The sequence below is a fragment of the Phodopus roborovskii genome, unplaced genomic scaffold (assembly GCF_943737965.1).
Source record: "Phodopus roborovskii unplaced genomic scaffold, PHOROB, whole genome shotgun sequence".
Taxonomy (NCBI): Eukaryota; Metazoa; Chordata; class Mammalia; order Rodentia; family Cricetidae; genus Phodopus; species Phodopus roborovskii.
Genome location: NW_026125264.1, coordinates 514868 through 534872, shown reverse-complemented (window position 1 = coordinate 534872; position 20005 = coordinate 514868). Strand labels below are relative to the sequence as shown.

General features: G+C 44.8%; 1 protein-coding gene across 1 annotated transcript; it reads left to right on the top strand.

Moving 5' to 3' along the window:
• Nucleotides 1–626: 626 nt before the first annotated feature.
• Nucleotides 627–18557, top strand: Dynlrb1 (dynein light chain roadblock-type 1). The gene is made up of 4 exons (XM_051192727.1): nt 627–778; nt 8324–8399; nt 14615–14782; nt 18241–18557. The coding sequence occupies exons 1-4, from the start codon at nt 776–778 to the stop codon at nt 18282–18284; spliced, it is 291 nt and encodes a 96-aa protein (XP_051048684.1). The 5' UTR covers nt 627–775; the 3' UTR covers nt 18285–18557.
• Nucleotides 18558–20005: the final 1448 nt, after the last annotated feature.

Below are 20005 nucleotides of genomic sequence, written 5' to 3'. Positions count from 1 at the left end.
GGCGTTTCTCCTCTGCCCATGCCGCTGCATGTCAGATGCGGAATGGGGACAGCTCTCCCTTGCTTGCAACATTGGTGTCACCTAGACTTTTAACTGACTTTTGTGATACTACCCTTTGTGAGTTAACCTTTTGTTTGAGACGTTTGATTCTTTCCTGAGTTCTTTATGAAGGGATCAGGACCTGACTCCAGGCTCACTACAAGCCATGTTTTAACCTGTTTCCTTGAAACCCGGATGTTTTTCGTAACTTGAAAGAGTAAACTTAAAGAGCGGAGGACAAGACGGGACTCTGGGAAAATGGGTCCCATTTTACAGGCAAGATAATAATAGGGCAGATGTGTCAATTTTCTCCAAAGGAACACAGGAGTGCGGGAAATCTTACACGCATAGGGTAGTCCTGTCCAGTTTATCCCAGAGCTTGCTCCTGAGATGCCCATCTTGGGGGCTGCAGCTCATGTTGGCTCTTGTCTCTGCATCAATCGGGGAATTTCAGCAACGGTTCGCCTCCGCCCAGGGATCTCTGTTGAAAATTGAAAACAGACCTGGAGAGCCCGTGCCTCTTCTGCGCAGCTGGAGAGAATTCCCCACAGCTGCTCCAGCCTTTCCTTGAGGGAAGAGTCCCTGCCCCGCTGACTCACGTCAGCCCGCCCTCATCCCCCACTGGCTCCTGATAGGCTGCCCGAGCTGTCCGTCTCGACGAAGAACTGTGCGCAGGCTCAGAAAGGCGGGGGACTCGCTGAGCGTCGGCGACTCGGAGCTGCGGGATCGGTCCGAGATGGTGAGTGTCCGTCCACCCAGGGCCTCGGCGGCGCCGGCCACCCCGCGAGACGCGCGTCCAAAGCCGGCCCGGGTCCCAGGCGCTGGGCGTCGCCTCGCGGGACCCGCAGTGTGGGCCTCTGGTCCCGGCGAGGCGGAGCGACCGGATGCACAGGCCCTTGACCGGAAGCCGGTCTGTGAGCGGAGGCCCGGCCCGCCCTCCCGTGGCTGGTAGCCTAGCGTTGGGCGGTGTCGGGCGACCCCAGCCAGGCTGCAGCGCTTGCTGCGGTCCTGTAGACGCTGGCACCGAAGCGCTTTGCGTGCGTTGCCTTTCTCCCTCCGCTGTGTGGAGTAGGTACGGCCATTAACTCCATATCACACTTGGAACCCAGAGACAGTCGTCTGGGACTCTAATCATCTACAAGCTTGACTGCCGCCTGTGAGCTCAGTTTGGTGCAGGTCCACCCGGGGGTCCCAAAACCTCAGAATCTTAGTACTGGCATGATGGTGCTCGCCGGAACTTCCAGCATTGGGAAGGCTGGGGTTTGCACTTTGAGGTCAGCCTGGGCCATAAACTCGAGTCCGTGTCGCAAAACAAAAACTTTAATAGAAACTTCTTTGTTTTCGAGACAGGGTGTCTCTGTGTAGCTTTAGAGCCTGTCCTGGAACTCGATCTGTAGACCAGATACGTAATAGAAACTTTTTAGTTTTTACGTCTGTGAATAATGTTTTGATTGCGTGTATATGTCTCTGCACCGTTAGGCTCCCTGGAGCTGGCAGAGGCCCATCTCTTCAGCTCCCCAGAAAACTATAAATATGTAAGAAACTGAGCAGGAACACAGACATCACCTAGAGCACTGTTTCTCAACCTATGGGTTGAGACCCCTTGAGGTCAAATATCAGATATCCTGGATATCAGATATTTATGTTACAGTTCATAAAAGTAGCAAAATGAGTGACGAAGGAGCAATGAAAATAATTTTGTTGTTGTGGTGGGGGGGGTCACAATATGAGGAACTGTGGTAAAGGGTTGCAACATTAGGAAGGTTGAGAACCACTGATCTAGAGGCAACTACTTAGGCACATTGCTTATTGCGTTTTTATTTGCTGTAGCCACCATCAACTATTTAATTGGGGGTTCTACATTTCTCATTATACCACAAAGAATGTCTCCACATGATCAAAAACAGTATTGCTTCACATCTGTGTAATGTGATCTTTCACAACACTTACCTGTAAAAAATTTTAATAAGGGACTGGAAAGATGGGCTCAGCCATTAAGAGTATTTGTTGTTCTTGCAGAAGACAGGTTCAGTTTCCAGCACCGATATGTCAGAACAGTGGTTTGTAACTCTACTTCCAAATCTGATACTTTCTTCTGGCTTTTGCAGGCTCCTACAGGCACATATCACATATGTGTACACTCTAGCACACACAATACATAAAATGTTTAATAGCATATTCCGTTTTAAGAAATGGATTAAGTGGAAAGTATGTTTCTCATCCATCCCTAAGCCAGTTTGAGTCTCCTTCAGGAACAGCCAATTTCTTGTGTATTTATATAAGCATGTATACTGAAGTGGTAGCTTTCTATAACCAGTATTGTGCTGCTGTTTGCACTCATGAAATTGTTACATATTTAGATTAACAAATGAACTCTTACAGCGCTGTCATATACAGTCTTTAAGAAGTGCATGTGGGTCTGTCTTATTCTCCCAAGCGAAATACTGCTGACAGTTGGGTATGCTTCCTTCTGGATTTGTTTGGTATGTAAGGACTATTTTACGTTGTCCCTTTTATAGCCCAAGTTACTTCATTTTGCCATTTAACCAAGGATGACCTTGAACTCCCAATTCTTTGTTTACCTCTTAAGTGCTGGGATTTTGGTTATGTGCCACTATACCCAGCAATGTTATTGTATTTATAGGTAAGCTTTTTATTGCACAAGACTGGAACAATCTATTCATGTTTGCTATAAGGTTTCCTTTATGATAAATATAAAGATGCTTCTGGGGTGGAGCCATGGCTCAGTCAGTGATCATGAGCACCTACTATTCCAGAGAACCAGAGTTAGGTTCCCAAAGCCCACAACAACTGCCTGTAACTTCAGTTCCAGGAAACCAGACCTCTTTTGGCCTCCTGGGTCACTACACTCATATGCACAAACCTATACACATAGACATGATTACAAAATAATAATTATATGTAATGTGTATACATATTCATATATTTTCATTAATTTATTCTTCTGTTCACTTAAATATATCTAGCATTGCCAGGCCTGGTAGCTCACATCTTTACTGCCAGCACTTGGGAAACATGCAGGCGGGTTTCTGAGTTCAGTGTTTGCCTGGTCTTAAAAAGACCCTGTCTTAAAAAAAAAAAAAAGTCAGGCAGTGGTGTCTCATGCCTTTAATCCCAGTAGACAGAGGCAGGCTGATCTCTGTGAGTTTGAGGATCAGCCTGGTCTGTAAAACCAGGTCCCAGACATCCAGGACTGTTATACAAAGAAACCCTGTCTCAAAAAACCCTATCATTACAAGAGACAGGATCTGAACCCTGGGATCACACACTCATACTCATTCCAAACACACACACACACACACACACACACACACACACACACACACACACACACGTTTTCCAAACCTACTGCATTTTAAGGCTGCATGACCAAGTGTACATTTAGTTTAGTTTCCTCTCCAGACAGTGTTTCTACAGGATAGTGTATATTAGTGGAGACTTTTCGTTAGTACAATTACAGAAAATCATCCACACTTTTGTTCGATCTTTTCCTGCACCATGTAGCTGTTTTCCCCTTTCATATTCTTTTTCACATGGTTATCTTTCAAGATGTTCATATTTGGTTTTTATTTAATGTCCAAAAGCATTTAACCATGTTGTTATATCAGATATAAAATTACTTTTATTTACTACATACTAGTTGTTTAAGTGTGTTGACAGGGTCTCATGTGGAGGACTAGCTGTCCAGGAACTTGCTATAGAGGCCAGGCCAGCCTTGAACTCACGATTTATTGCCTCTGCCTCCTGAGTGCTGGGATTAAATGTGTGCACCACCATGACCAGCCGTGCATGGTTGTACTAGAATTTAGCAAACTATTTCCCTGAAACAAGCTAAATTGGTTCCAGTTCTTAAGTCAAAGTCATAATGCTGTCGCCTATAATTTTTGCTTGGTTTTTAAAATTAGATTATTTCCTTATAATAATTATCAAAATGGAGGCAAAAGGACCCAGTCCTTAGAGCCTTAGACTGTATTTGTCCCATCCTTGGGAGGTTATTCACCTCAAGAGCTTTGCCTTAATGAGACTAGCATTAAAATAGTGCCACATTGCTATAACTTTTCATTCATTTACAAGGAATAACAATCTTTTAGATGTTTGTAATTTATCTTAGAATTGTTTTGTACTTCTTATTGGACACATTTTCTTTAATCATTTTATGTAATATTATTGAAGTTATTTTTTCTGTTAAATTTTGCTACACTAAGGACAGAACTCAAGGTCTCATGCCTGCTGGGCATATGTCTGTCATCTATGTTTGTTCTGAGACAGCCACCGTATGTAGCTCAGGCAGGCCTTCAATGCACTGTGTAGCTCAGGCTGGCCCGAACCTCATCAATGTTCCTAAATGCTAAGATACTGGATGTGGTGGCACCAGATCCCACAAATCCTGGATCTAACTAGAGAACTCATAGCGTTGTCTCCTCTTCACCTCTGCGTAGAGTGCATTTCTTTCACATGATTTATCTGAATCGGGTGAGAGAAAGATGGGCTCAGTGATTAAAAATACTTGCTACTCAATCATGAGGACTAATCTTTGGGTACTAGCACTGTTGGACAATTCAGATACCTTTAACTTCAGACAGCTCCAAGGGGCCTGTCTTTGGCCCTCTACAGGCACCTGTGCACACATATGCATATACACCCAAACATATGAATCAAAGATTAAAAATAGGCTACATAATTAGACCCTGACTCCACAGACCAAAAATAAAAAAAAAAATTAAAAGAGTCTGAGGCAGAAGGAAAGCCACGAGTTGGAGGCTTGTCTGGGCTGTAAAGTGAAAATCTTGCCTCAAAACAAAACACACACTAACCAATAACAGACTCTTAGTTATATTTCTAGTGTGTGAAGAAATACCATGACCACGGCAACTCAAAAGAGCAAGCATTAACTGGGGGCTGGCTTGCCACTTAGTCCATCATCTATCATGGTAGGAAGCACACAGGCATGGTATTGGAGCAGTAGCTGGGAGCTTTACATCCTGACCCACAGGCATTGTGCAAGCCCAGACAGACAGCGGGCCTGGCATGGACTTTTGAAATCTCAAAGCCTACCTGCAGCAACAAACCTTCTCCAACAAGTTCACACCTCTGTTTTTAAAGTTCACACCTCTTAATCCTTCCCAACAGTCCACCATCCTGGGAACCAAGGATTCAACTACAGCAACTTATAAAAGAAAGTGTTTCATAGTTTCAGAGGGTCAGAGTCCACGATGGCCGTGCAAAGGCACTGCAGCAGGACCCGCTGTGAGCTCACATCTTATCTGCAAAATGCAGGCAGAGAGCCTTCTTCCCATAAGATTACACCTCCAAATACTCCTGAGAGTTTCACCAACAAAAGGCCAAATGTGCACGCATGGGAGCCTATGGGGACCTTTCTAATTCAAGCCATCAAATAAACATGTTACCTATTCTTATTGTTATTATGTGTTACTAGAATGTATAGTGTTCTGTCTGCATGTATGCATGTAGGCCAGAAGGGGGCACCAGATCCCACTATGCAGTTGCTGGGAACAACTGAGGACCTCTGGAGAGCAGCCAGTGCTTTTAACCTCTGAGCCATCTTAAGATGTTGAGTATGAGCCAGGCATTGGTGGCACATACCTTTAATCCCAGCATTCGGGAGGCAGAGGCAGAGGCAGGTGGATCTCTGTTAGTTCCAGGCCAGTCTGATCTACAGAGCTAGTTTCAGGACAGCTCCAAAGCAATACAAAGAGAAACCCTGTCTTGAAAAGAAAAAGAAAAAAAAAAAACCCAACAACTACAAAAACCTGTTGTTTTGCTTTGCTTTCGCCTATAAAACACAAACACAAGACTCAGTGCCCACGTGGAGTTTATTGGTGGAGAGAAGGGGGGGGGGTAGCTGGTGGTTAACCGAAAGCAGGAGAGGAGAAGAGACAGACAGAAAGGTGGGGCACACTTGCTTTAAAAGGGAAACTGAGTCGCCTATGCAACCCTGTAATGAGTGATGTAGCAATGACATGGCCATGAGTGTCCCGCCCATCATCAGGGGGCAGGGTCAGAAGACAGAAGACTGCAGATTTCCAACAAGTGTCCTTCAAAAACAGAAAGATATTGAGTGTGTCAAGCTCCACAGCCCCTGTAGTAGTGACCTCTCAGGGAATGGAGCTAACATTGTGTTTACCTGCCTGTGTGTATGAGCATCAAAGGTGCCAGAAAAGAAAGATGAATATGGAACTTGAATTATAAGTAGTTGTGAATTGCCATTTGAGTGCTGGAAACTAAACCCAAGTCCTCTGCAAGAGTAGTAAGTGCTCTTAACTGCTGAGCTTTTACTTCCCAAGTACGATTACAGACCTATGGCACAATTGGCTGACTAGATGTTTACTCATTTTTTTTCCTGTCTGTGGCTTTCAAATGCTGGAGTTTACACGTACTGTATGGCTTTGTTTTCATAATCTCAAGATTTCTTGTTTCTAGGAAGTTGTGGAAAAACACTTTTTGCTCTTATTTTTTCGGAATATCAATCTCAGACTTTGGAGGTAATTTCATGGTCTAGTCTCTCAGCTAATGAGAAGCATCACTTGTAGTGGGTGTTTGGTGTCTTCCTTGGCCCTCTCCCAATTATTGGGCATTTCCCTTTTATGTTTGCTTTTGCAGGTGTTCCTGTAGCAGACATCTTATAACATTCCTTTTGTTCTTTGGGGTTGTTTCCATAGGATGGATTCCCAGTAGGGTTGACTAACAGCACCTAGCATGTCGGAGGTCAGCAAGTCTGAAATAACCAGGATCTCATACATGTCACACTGATTGTACTGTGCTCCAGAGCCAGCCCTGCCCTTCACACAGGTCTAGATCTTGGCGGCGGCAGGGCTGCTTGCCACTGTGTAGGAGGAGCCTCTGCCCATCTCTGCAGCATCTGGCACTATTCTTACAGGAAGTGGGTGGTGGTTACTAGATTGTCGGCCTGTGCTTTCCAGGTGGTGGTTACTAGATTGTCGGCCTGTGCTTTCCAGAAAAACAATCAGTTGTGCTGTCTTCGGTTGTTCTGGAGCCCCCAGCCCTGGTCCCTTTGCCCCAGGGAACAGGGAATCATTCTTTCTGTGAATGGTACCCATTTCTAAAGACCATCTGCTTGGGTTTTTTGTTTTGTTTTGTTTGAGACATGTAGATCAGGCTGGCCTTGAACTCAGAGATACACATGCCAGGCCCAACACCCTGCCTTTGAGGAGCTTGACTAGATTTTGAACCTCTGAAAGAGGTACCTTGAGAGAGAGCATACTTCAAGACCAGGTTCCCAGCCATGGGGAGAGGAAGGACAAGTAGGTTTCTGTTTATGGGCCCCTACTCTGCTGACCACTGTGGAGACTGAGTAATTAGACACAGTACCTGATACATGTGTTATAGAAGCAGTCAAGGGCTTGAAGAGTTGGATCATTGATTATAGGCTTCATAGAAGAGGTGATGTCTTAGCTGGTCTGGAAGACTATTGGGTTTCAGAGAAGAAGCCTTGTAAGGTTTTTTGGTTTCCTTTTTTAAAGAGAGTTGGGGAAAGCCAGGTGTGGTGGTACACACCTTTAATCCCAGCACTCAGGAAGCAGAGGAAGGCAGTCTCTGAGCTTGAGGCCAGCCTGATCTACTGTGAAGAGACCCTGTCTCAAAAACAAAAAATACAGACAGGAGACATAACTGCAGATTGAGCATAGATGGAAAGGTGAAGTCTTGAAGTGACAAGTTAGAAGCATATATGACAGAGGAAGAGCCTAAACATTGTTCTGTTGGCAAGTTCCATGTGCTAGGACAGCCCCACCTTGAGCAGTTTCTGGATAATCACAATTAGTAAGCGCTTCCTAAAGCACATTTCCTGTGCCCATGTGCCATATGTCTAGGATGACAGATTAAGTCACCAGGTTTATTGTAGTTATTTTGATCATTTGAAATATTTTCATTTGTGATGTCTGAGCCACAAGTAACAAAGTGGCTCTTTCCTGTTAGAAACTACTGTTTAGGTTTTGTTTTCGAAATCATCAGAGTACTGTACCATATGTGAGTCATGGGTGTGTCTGTATTCCAGAAATAGTGTTTATAGTCTGTTCTCAAATAGCTGATGGACAGGGAGGGAATAACTGCCTAGGGCTGAAGCTCTAGATCCCCGCAGTGGCCTACGGAGCACTCTCCGTGGGCCTGGCCTGGTCAGCTTTGGGGCAGTGCCAAATGTCTGGGTGTTACTTGCTTGTTAGATGAATGTGTCATTCATCTGCTGGGATCTGAAGATCTAACCTTGGTCTCCCTTTTCTGGCAGGCAGAGGTGGAGGAAACACTCAAGAGACTTCAGAGCCAGAAGGGAGTGCAAGGGATCATCGTGGTGAACACAGAAGGTAAGGTAGGCCATGGCTACCCTCAGGAAGGCTCCCCAAAACAGCCCACACCACATGGCATTGCCCTTCCTCAGTACCTAAGTTGTCCTGGAACTCATGATCCTCCTGTTTCTACTTCTCACATGCTAGGGTGATGATGGAGCACACCTTCAATCCCAGCACTTGGGAGGCAGAGACAGGATCTCTGAGTTCGAGTTCCAGGAGACTCTACAGAGAGAAACCTTGTCTCAAAAACCAAACCAAAAAAGAAAACATCTTAATTTAGTAAATAGGAATTTTTTTTGTTTGTTTCACTGCACTGACCAGTCACAGCTGTCAATAATCTGTGCTGTTTTCAGCCCTTGCGAAAAATCTGTTTTTCTTGTGATAATCAGTTACTTTTGTTTTTGAAATAAAGTCTGTCTTCAATTCACAGAGACCCCTTTGCTTCCTGGGTGCTGGGGTTAAAGTGTGCCCATCAGAGCCAGGATGGTGGTTGGATCACTGTGTTTGAGGCCAGCCTAGGCTACATAGTTCCAGGGCAACTGTCTCAGAAAAAATAGCCTCAAAAAAGTGTTTTCCATCACACCTGACTGTTGCTATGTTTTTAAACATGTTTACCTTGAGGTTTTGTTTTGCAGATTTCACATAAGCAAAAACTTTTATTATTACTAAGAATTGAGCCCAGGCTTTATACCCACTAAGCAAGTACTTTACCACTGAAATGCTCCTTTAGCCCCTTTAAGCAAAAATTTAAAGTGTTAGTACAATTTATTTAGGTTTTTTTTGTTTTTTTTTTTTTTTGAGACAGTATCTTACTTTGTAGTTTGGACTAGCCTGGAACTCATTGTATAGCCCAGAGTAGCCTAGAATTTATGGCACTCCTACCCGAGTCTTTTCTTAGGTTACAAACTTGAGTCACCATGCCCAGCTAAGTATGGTGATTAATCTGTGTTGCTGCTGCTCTTGTGTGCTCACTAGATGGGTGTTGTGCATCCATCTGTGTTGATTTCTTTGTGCCCAGAGCTCTTTCCTGCCTTTTAGGGAAATGAGCTTACTAAATGGCTAATAAGAAGCAGATGCTGATTCTCCCTGCACAAGACGTGTACAAAGGGAACTAGCAGAAAACACCGACATTGTATCAAAATCTGAGGACAGGTGCTTTATTCCTTCAAGCAGCCTGTTGTCTCTATTTATTGACAAAACTTGAATCTAGAAATAAGATTACTTCTCATTTCAAAGCCAAGACCTTTTCTAAGACTTATTTTTACTTTATGAATGAGTGTTTTGCCTGCATATAAGCATGCACCATGTGTGTGCAGTGCATGGGACCAGAAGAATGTTAGAGATCCTCTAGAACTGTAGTTACGGAAGGTTGTGAACTGCCATGTGGGTGCTGGGACTCAAACCCAGGCCCCCTGGACGAGCCATCCCTGTAGTCTGCAGAGCCAGGGTGTCAATCTAATTGAGTGCACTGGAGTGGTTTGCATCGCTAAGGGCCTCTATGCTGCCCCTCCCCGCATGCCTCAAGGGTAGCCTCAGCAACTCACTCACACCTGTAAACCTGTAAGTCTGTATAAAGATTAACTCAAACACTTCATCGTCACCCTCATTTCTGACCCTACAGCACCTGTTAATGTAAAATCCTTACTTAGGGTTACCTTGTTGGGTTGAAGGCAGCCACCATATGCTTCATGCCTTATGCCTCTAGGCCACAGTGTTACAAAACTGTTCGTCTATTCTTAATTTTTTTGTTATATGTGCACATTAGCCCATCATTATGTGGGCTCTGGGGAGCAAATATAGGTCGCCATGTTTGCATGCCAAGCACCTTTACCCACTGAGCTGTTACATGGCGCGCACGCGCGCACACACACACACACACACACACAGTGTTTGGAGACAGGGTGGCTTTGGTCTCCCTTTCTCTCTTACATGCAAGCACGCACGCTCACACACACACACACACATCTGCTTTGAATTTACTTTGTAAGCTTCTTCCACCTTCCAAGTGCTAGTGTAGGATTCTAGGTGTGGGCCACAACTCTGTCATTTTAGAGCTTTTGTTGTTTTTAAACTTTGTTTTTTCAAACAAGATTTCACTGTGTGGGCCCTCTTATCCTGGAACTCACTCTGTAGACCAGGCTGACCTCTATCTGCCTGCCTCTGCCTCCTTAGTGCTGGGATGAAAGGTGTGGGCTGGTTAAACTATCATTTGTTGACAGTTTCATGTATTCAGTGTATCTTGATTGTACCCATATCCAGCTATGTCCTCCCCATCCCCAACAACACTCAGCTATCTCCCCTTTCATCTTCATGTACTTTTAAAATGATTCTGATTAATTAGCACTGCCTACTAGAATGCTGACTGATTTTAAAGGCCTTGAGCAGGTGACCAGAGCAGTAGTGCGTTGGTGAGTGCACTGGCCATGTCCTGTTCAGAAGGCAGATTTTCAAGCAGTCTTCCCATCCTGATATTCCCTGAGCCTGATAACCCTGAGGGGTTAGGGCTGAGCACTCAACAGCCACATGTGCTCAGCACTGGACACTGTGGTTATCCGCAGTGCTGCCCACTGTTTCTTTGGCCAGGGCTGTGGGTATAAACAAATATTTAGAAGGCAGTTTGGTAACATGTCCATTAGCAAAACAACCATAGTAGTATCTCCCCTAGGGTTTACAATCTCCCAAACCGTGTATTCCACCCCCACCCCACCCCCAATTTGTAGTACCAAACATGAATTTCCTCTTTTGGAGCAGACTTCAGATCTAAGCAGAAAATGGTCATCCCCATAACCTTCATGCCACTGTTAACACCAGTAGACACATCTTGCCTGGCATGCATTTAAAGCTCTTGTTCTAAAATCTATAGCTTTGGACTAGAGATGTAGCTCAGTTGGTAGAGTGCTTGCCTAACAACATTCAGGGAACATTGTTCAACTCCCAGCAACAAATATAGTGGGTAAGGTGGTAAAACCTGTAACCCCAGCACTCTGGAAGCTTCAAGCTGCTGACACCACCATGCAGAAGCATGTCCAATTTTAAAACAAAAAACTAGGCAGGGTGGCACACAACCTTAACCTCAGTACTCGAGTAGCAGAGGCAGGCAAATCTCTGAATTAAAGTCCAATATGTTCTAGGTAGTGAGTACTAAGCTAGCCAGGACTACACAGTGAAACCCCATCTCAAAAGAAAGACCAAAAAGACAAAAGTTAAAACTAACCTGCTAAATACATTAATATAAATTATTCCTTAGGGCTAGGAAAAAATAGGTGTGTACCAAGACAGACATTGCTGCTGACAGCAGTTCAGCTGTGAAAGGACCATGAAGGCAAGACCTTCCAGTATTGTCTGAGTCAATACTGGAATGCTTGCTGTCCATCCAGCGTAAGCACTGGATTTGAGGCAGTGGTATTTGTTAAATGAAAAGGCCTCAGTCAATGGTAACATTAGCCCGGATTTGAAAATTACACACTGAGGAATGTGTTCCAAGATGGCCTACTAGAGGAAAACACATTTGCTTCCCTTTTCCTTCCATTACTAATCATGATAGTGTCAATGTTAATAAAATGGTGGGAAAGAGTAGGTGTGTAGTCACCATTGCACTTGAGCAGCTATGAGCTATGTGCCAATGAAGTATCGATACCTTCCAAAGTGAGGAGCCAGCCTTAGAGAGAGGTTCATGAACCTGTCTATCCACAAAAGAGGGAGAGCTCCAGCAGAGCCTTGAGGCCCTGCTTCTGGCCTCTATAGTGTGTAGACAGCTAGCTGACAGACTAGGGCATCAGACCCCAGTGTGCTGAAGCTGCAAACAGCTTGTAGGTATGAGTAGGCCAAGGATTTGGCTGTCTGAGATGGCTACAGCTGTCAGTCTTCCATCATTTAAGTCTATTCTCTGACCTTAGGCATGTTTTTACCCTTACTTAGAATGCACCTTTCGCTGTGTCACCCTCCTTCCAAGACCACCTCAGAGTCTCATCTTTGAAGAAGCTAAGCTCTAGGTCTAGAGAGATGGCTCAGCAGTTAAGAGTACTTACTGCTATTGCATGTAGTTTACATGGCAGTTTACAACCACCTGTAACTCTAGTTCTGGGAGATCTGATCCCCTTTTAACCTCCACAGGTTCCTACATGTACATGGTACACACACACGCACAAGCACACGCACGCTCAGGAATATATACAAAAATATAAGTATTTTAGGAAAAGGAGCAGCAGCTAAGTCCTTATCCAGTGAGACAGTATACCTGCAATGTCTGTATTCAAGAGGAAGATCATGGCAAATTCCAAGCTATTCTGGTCCACATCATGAGTTCTAGGCCAGTCAAGGCTATATAATGAAACCCTAGTTCAAAGAGGCGGGTAGTGAGTGGTGGTAGGCATTTTTTTTTTTTTTTAAACTATAACCTATTTTACCAACAAGAAAGTTGGTTGAGAATAGAGATCAAGTAAGCACTTGGCATGGTAGCACCAGCCTATAATCCTTGCACTAGGGAGACAGTAGCCCAAGAGAGTCATCCACAGCTACATGTTGAGTTTAAGGATGGCTTGAATGAGACCTTGGGCTCCAAAACATGGGTGTTGAGGTTGCTGCAGGCCGGGCCTTGTACCTAGTAGGATTGTGCAGGTTCTACATTGTTAACAACAGAGTATCTGCTCTTTTGTTCCCAGCACACCTAGGTTAGTACAGAATGTGAGCTTGGTAGTAGTAGCTGTTAATATTTTCTTTTTTCAGTGCTGGGACTCAGACTCATTCCTTGTACACACTAGGTAAATAAGGTCTTGGGCAGATTTTTTGTTGTTGTTGTTGCTATGAGAGCACCTGACTATACCATGCCTAGAATTGTGTTCCCCAGTAACTAGCTAATTCTGTAAGCCATACGGTATTTGTGAAGGAAAAGGGCTGAACTAGGTTGCTAATAATAGGCCATTCATGAGGAATATGAACTTAATTTTGTCCTTGTTTGAAATTCTTCTGAATTTTGGTTCTTGCTCTCTTACCTCCTATCTGGTGCCCTAATAAAGTAGTCTGAATATCTGTCTTTGACTGATCTCTAAGCTGATCACCTGTTGGCCTGATTCACAGAGCCCTGGGCCTATGTCTTGGCTATCTAGATGTGAAGACTTACTTATACCATATTTTTAAGTGTCAATCACCTCTGAACTTCTCTTGGATGGAGCCTCCTGACAGGTCACAGCCAATTCCAGGCACCTGATAACCCAAATGTGGCCATTAGGTTGAGCCACATTCCTTACCTCCATGATAGTAGGACACCCAGTAATGTCCATTTAATTGTTCAGTCTTCAAAAAGATACATGATGCACAATGATGGTCACTGGCTGGTAAATCCTAGCCTAAGCATCTAGCAATAGGGGAATGTTGAATCTAGGGACTGTCTTACTTCACAGGCTCTTTCTATGTTTTGTTTTGTTGTGCTAAGCATTAGACCCAGGTCTCAGACACACAAAGCACTCTACCACTGGACTATACCTCCAACCCCTTAGTGGGCTCTTTCTTTTTTAAAATGTATTTATTTTTATTTTATGTACATTGGTGTTTTGCCTGCATGTATGTGTGTGTGAGGGTATCAGAGCCCCTGGAACTGGAGTTACAGTTGTGAGCTGCCATGTAAGTACTGGGAATTGAACCCTGGTCCTCTAGAAGAGCAGCCAGTGCTCTTAACTGCCGAACCATCTCCAGCTCCAGTGGGCTCTTGGAGTGGGGAGGCATACATGTGCGGTTAGGTCTGGCACAAGCTGACCTTTTTCTTCCTCCTTTTCAGTCTCTTCTTTTGAGACAGGTTCTAGCTGTGCAGCTCAAGCTGGCCTTGAACCCAGAGATTTGCCTGCCTTTGCTTCCCAAGTGATGACTGAGTTCAAGCTGTAGGTGTTGCAAAAGAGTACCTCTCCTTCTATTGCTTGTGTGCCCTAGGAAAGGAACATGGAGCTGAACCAAGCCTGCATTTAAATCCAGATCATTTGTGTACCTATAGGCGGGTCACCCCATTATTGAGTTCTCCTGTTGCCTGGTAGCCAGTGAAGATGGAGATACCACCCACAGAGGCTCTGGGTCTTACACTGGCACACAAGGTCAGCACTGTGCTATCATATGGCAAGCCTTCTATAAATAGTAGCATTGGTTGTTAGCTGCCAGCCCAATACTCTAGAATTAGGGATGTGAGGTGAGACACTAACAGAAAGGAACTCCTGTAAATTGCTTGGTTTCTATTCATCCCACAGGCATTCCCATCAAGAGCACCATGGACAACCCCACTACTACACAATATGCCAACCTCATGCACAACTTCATCTTGAAGGCACGGAGCACTGTGCGTGAAATTGACCCCCAGAATGACCTAACCTTCCTTCGAATTCGCTCCAAGAAAAATGAAATTATGGTTGCACCAGGTAAGTTCTTGCCCCTCCATGTTTAGTTTCAGAACCCATAGCAGGTTCCCTGTGGCTTATCTGGAAAGTGTGGCATTGTTATCTCCACAGCCTCAAGGTAAGCCTGGGGTGGGGTGGAAAGAGTTAAGTTGCCTCAGTGCCTACCCAGTATCTAGGTGGTATCCACCACCAGATCTTCATCAGGCCTCACGTGGGAACTGTAGTTTCATGAGGGAGAAAGACATTAACACTGAGTCATTCTCAACTTGGGATATGGAAGGGTTGATCAGGTCTGCCTGGGCAATCAACAAAGATTTCTCAGAAGCAGGATGTTAGAGCTGAATTTTAAGGGCTGGGACATTATGAGTCAGAGGGTTGAAAAAGCTATTTCTATATGAAAAAGAATATATAGTCCTGTCTCCAGCCCATGCAGCCAATTACCCACTATGGATTGCTATTTTGGCTCATCAGTGAACAGCTTGTCTGGGTAGTACAAGCATGCCTGTATTTAGCCTTAGGATCACTCTCAGTGTAATGAGATGCTCACACTTGGAGGAGCCCACAAGGATTGGAACTGCAGAGGGGAAGGCATGGGGTTACCTCCTGCTCTTCCTCATCTAACTCAAACTCACAGACCAGAGTGACTGACTGGTTCTGTTTCTGTGGTTACCGCTCTCCCTGTCTTTTCAGCCAAGCTTTGGTTGGGACATGCATGAGGTTGCACATGGTGGTGCCTCAGCTTGCAGATCAGCTTGTCTGTGAAGAAAAGTGAGATGTGGGTCCAACTTAGAAGGGGCCTCAGACTCCAGACCCAGCTCTGTGGATCTCTCTGATTCTGTGAGAGCAGAGGTTCTGAGAGCAGGAAGTGATTATGAGTTGGGGTGCAGGGTGGTGGTGGCTTGCACCTTTAATTCCAGCTCTTGTGAGGCAGAGGTAGGCAAACTCAGAGTGAGCTCCAGGACAGCCAGGGATACACAGAGAAGCCCTGTCTGGAAAAACCAAAAAGAAAAAAATTCAGGTGCTGTTGTGACCCTCTGGAACACAGCAGAAGAATATGTTAAGGTCATGTTAGAGCCAAGCCTTGTAATCAAATAGTCTTCCTGCTCCATGTCCCTAAAACCGGTATTGGGCATCATCTTTCCATTTAGTAATTTCAGTGCAGACATGAGGGTACCTACCCAGTGCCATGGAGACAAACACTTGGTAGACATGAGTGTCTTTCCACTTAGAGCTCCAGAGAAGTCCTGATCATGCAGGTCTCAGCTCAGTGCAATAGCACCTCCAGATTGTCCTTGGGGACCCATGGCATTCAGCGCCCCCGAGGGTAGCTGGTGCTTGAGTTCTCATTGGGGTTCATGGGCTCAGTGGTTCCAGCAGTCTCATCAGTGGAGATAAATGGCCAGACCCTCACAGAGGCAGCAGAGAGAGGTGCAGGAGTACACATGCCAGCCTGATAGTCGGTACATCTCACACACTCACACTCAAGTTATGCTACAGGCTATATGGCATGTTAGCCATAAACAGTCGTGTTCCTTGGGGCCACCACACTGCTGCATGCATCTCCCTCCTGCTAGAACATGCCATCATCCCATTGCTTGGCTAACCAGCTACTTAGCTACATTTCCACAGTAAGTTCTTTGAGGGCAGGGACTTGTAAATGCAGTATTTAACAAATACATTAAACAGGTGACTTTTTTGTTGTTTTGAGATTAGGTTTCTTTACATAGCCCTGGCTGTTTTGGAACTCACTATGTAGACCAAGCTTGCTTTGAATTCAGATGTCTACCTGCCTCTGCCTCCCAAGTGCTGGGATCAAAGGCATATGCCCCCATGCCTGGGTCCAATATGGCTTTAATTTCCTCCCACTGCAGATATTCCACCCCCCCATCCCACCCCCCACCCCCCCGGTTAGGCGTTAGGCTGGATTTAGTAGAGAGGCATTAAGGATGTCTGGGATATGGTATTTAAATATTTATGTGTATCTGAGAATGTGTATGTGCATGCACTACTAGTAGAGGTCAGAAGGGGGCACCAGATCCCCTTGGAACTGGAGTAACAGAATGAGCCACCATGTGAGTGGTAGGAACTAATCACAGGCCCTGTACAAGAGCAATAAGTACTCTTGACCAATTGCTGAACTGTCTCTCCAGCCCCGGGGATGAAATACTACTTTGTATACCCAGTTTTCCCAGTTTTGTGTAGTCAATACAGAAATTCTAGTAGGTTTGGAGCCAGAACTGTGGGCAGAAGCCTCAGAGGCAGTAGGGCTAGGATGCCTGAGGATTGCCTCAGGGCAACCCCAGTGTGAATTGGGCCTCACTGAGTCTTGGAGGGGAGGCTTGTGGTCTCACCTTGCAGTGAGCAGACTGGAGAGAAAGAGGGAAAAGGTTCAGTCCCTTTCTTACTCACATAAACGGACTGCTTACAGCTTCCCAGGCCATATCTTAACAAGCCAAGGTATTTGACATAGTTGGACTTATTAACCTCGCTATTTGAGGCAGTGCGAGAATAGCCTTTACTAGTACATCCCTGCCTGTCCAGATGGCTGAGCCAGTAAAGGCTCTTGTTGCCAAGCCTGACCACCTGAGCTTGAGTCCTAGAATCCACATGTGTTGAACAGAGTACCTGTGTCTAAAGTCCATAAATGAATTTGGGATCGAGGGTATAGCACTTGCCTAGCATTTACAAGACCCTAGCTTTGTTCCTTTAGTGCCACAAAATAAACAAACTGATCTAAAACATGATCAAAATCTGAGTTTTGTCTTGACAGACAGCACTTTGCCCTGTTTTCTTGCTAAATGAAGCCTGTCATCTCTATGAATAGTCTGATTCATGAGACTATATCACTGGAAAATGCTGCAAAGCAGCAAATAACTTCCTGTGACCTATCAGGGTATGTGTTGTAAAAGGCCAGGGTTAAGATGAACTAAGACAGTGGTTCTCAGCTTTCCTAATGCTGTGAACCTTTAATACAGTTCCTCATGTTGAGGTGACCCCAACCATTAAATTATTTCATTGCTACTTCATAACTCTAATTTTGCTACTGTTATGAATCATAATATAAGCATCTGATATGCAAACTACAAATGGATCGGGACCCACAGGTTGAGAATCACTGAACAAAAGCACCCACCCACACACACTCAAGTGCAGAGGTTAGTTACAGTCCTTAGTAGTTGGATGTTTCTACCAAGTATGTCCTGGGGTTCAACCCTCAGGTTATCAGGCTGTCTTATTAATCAAAATGAAAAAGAGCATGCTGGCCCTGCATGTGAAGACTCATGTTCTAGCAGCCACTTGGCAGGAGGAATAAACAAACTTGTAGGTTATCTCCTGTTCCCAGCTGTGGAAAATAACCTGCCACTGATGCTCTTCTCAAAGTTTTCTTCCTCTGGCATCATATGCTTAGTGATTAAGGAGCTGTTGTCTTTCTCCGGTTTATATTTAGTGATTTTTCTGTTTTTGTTTTTCTTTTTCAGATAAAGACTATTTCCTGATTGTGATTCAGAATCCAACTGAATAAGCCACTGTCTCAGCTTCCTGTGTCATTCCTTAATTTAAGGTCCCCCAAGAGTAATAGTGTTAATCATGTCAGTGGGCACATGGTAGTTGCCTGAGAGTCTATGTAGACCATGCCATTGATCAAGGGTTACTGTCCACCCCAACAAGAAGTGTCTGTGGCAATCCAGTCAGTTCCTAAGAAAGCTTGGTTCTTATTTTCAGGCTTTGGAGTAGGAGCTTATGATAAGCCCACACCCAGCTTCCTTCTGATCTTGTCACCCTTGGAAAGCCTGTTTTTTCTTTAACTAAAAATAACTTCAAAATCTGCCTGGCTCTTGTGTCGTTATTAGATTGGAAAGGTCTATTCCTATGTCAGCACATGGTCAGCTGACCAAACCCATGGCCTCTATTCCCTGGCAGGTTTTCATGGTCCCTTGTCCTGTTCCTCACTTTACCTGAGGCATACTCCCTGAATAAGCCTTGGTATATATTTGTTGGTACCTGGTTCCTGGGCCTCTTTACCTTCCTTAGACACCTGCCTTCATCAAACCCTACTCCTGCTAATGATTTTCTGTTGCACTGCACTGAGCAAAGAAGAAAGTGCTGTCTACTAAGTACCCACAATCACCTGGTGTATCCTACGTGCTCACATCATTGTGTTAAAACTGCCTGAGAACTGGGGATTAAGAGTAATGCAGGTGGGAGGAAACGGGTAGTTTCCAGGGTCTCACAACTGGAAACATGGGTCTGTAGGTAGCCTGCTCTTTGCACACTGTCTTCCTCAGAAACTGATCTGTCTTTCCCTGGCAAGCTCATTCTGGGTGGTCACCCTTCTACCTGTACCATTATGTGCAAGGTGGTGGGGGTCCTTACCAGGAGCTCTCCCCAAGGCTCTGGATAGACTACCCACTCTGCTTCAACTCGCCACCCTGAAAACCACCTGTGGTTGCCATTACATTTTTGTCTTCTGTTCCTTGTTGCATTGAAAAAAGACTAGTGCAGCTTTCTAACTCTAGTGGGTCACACTAAATTAGGAGAATATACTATCTACAAAATAGAATATTGAGGAACTGTAGTAACTGCTTTGTTTCTGAATGTGTACTGTTCTTGCAAAGAACCTGATTTCAGTTCCCAGCATCTCTGTCAAGCAGCTCACAACCACCTGTCACTGACTCCAGCTGCAGGGGAATGCCACACCCTCCACTGGCCTCCATGGGCACCTGTACTCATGCACATACTCACACACAGACATACACACAATTAAGAATCTTTTAAGAAAAATGTTCCAAAGGGTTATGGCTGGTGTTTAGTTAGGAGAGCACTCACCTGGCATGTTGCAAGGCCTTAGGTTCAAGCCCCAGGATTCCATAAACAGCATGTATCTAGTTAAGAGTTATGAAACTCTGCCTTTAAAAAAAGAGATTCAGAATTAATGAAAAGAGACTGAATTTAAAAGCAAGCAAGGAGAGTTGTATGGGAGGGTTTGGTAGGAGGAAAGGGCAGGGAAAACGATGTTAATTATAACCTCAGAAATAAAAAAAAAAAAAAGCTTGAGGCTTGGCTCAGCTATTCAGAGAAACTTGTGCTCTTCCAGACGACCCAAGTTCAGTTCCTAGCACCCAAGGAATGTAGTGCACAAATGTCTCTCTCACACACACACACACAGGCAAAAGTTCAAGAGTTTGGAGCCTAAGCTAGGCATTGGTGGCACACACCTTTAATCCCAGCACTCGGGAGGCAGAG

Coding starts and splice junctions, on each gene's coding strand:
- Dynlrb1 (XM_051192727.1), top strand. Junction 8,400..14,614: donor CATCGTGGTGAACACAGAAG/GTAAGGTAGGCC, acceptor TTCATCCCACAG/GCATTCCCATCAAGAGCACC. Junction 14,783..18,240: donor TGAAATTATGGTTGCACCAG/GTAAGTTCTTGC, acceptor TTTCTTTTTCAG/ATAAAGACTATTTCCTGATT.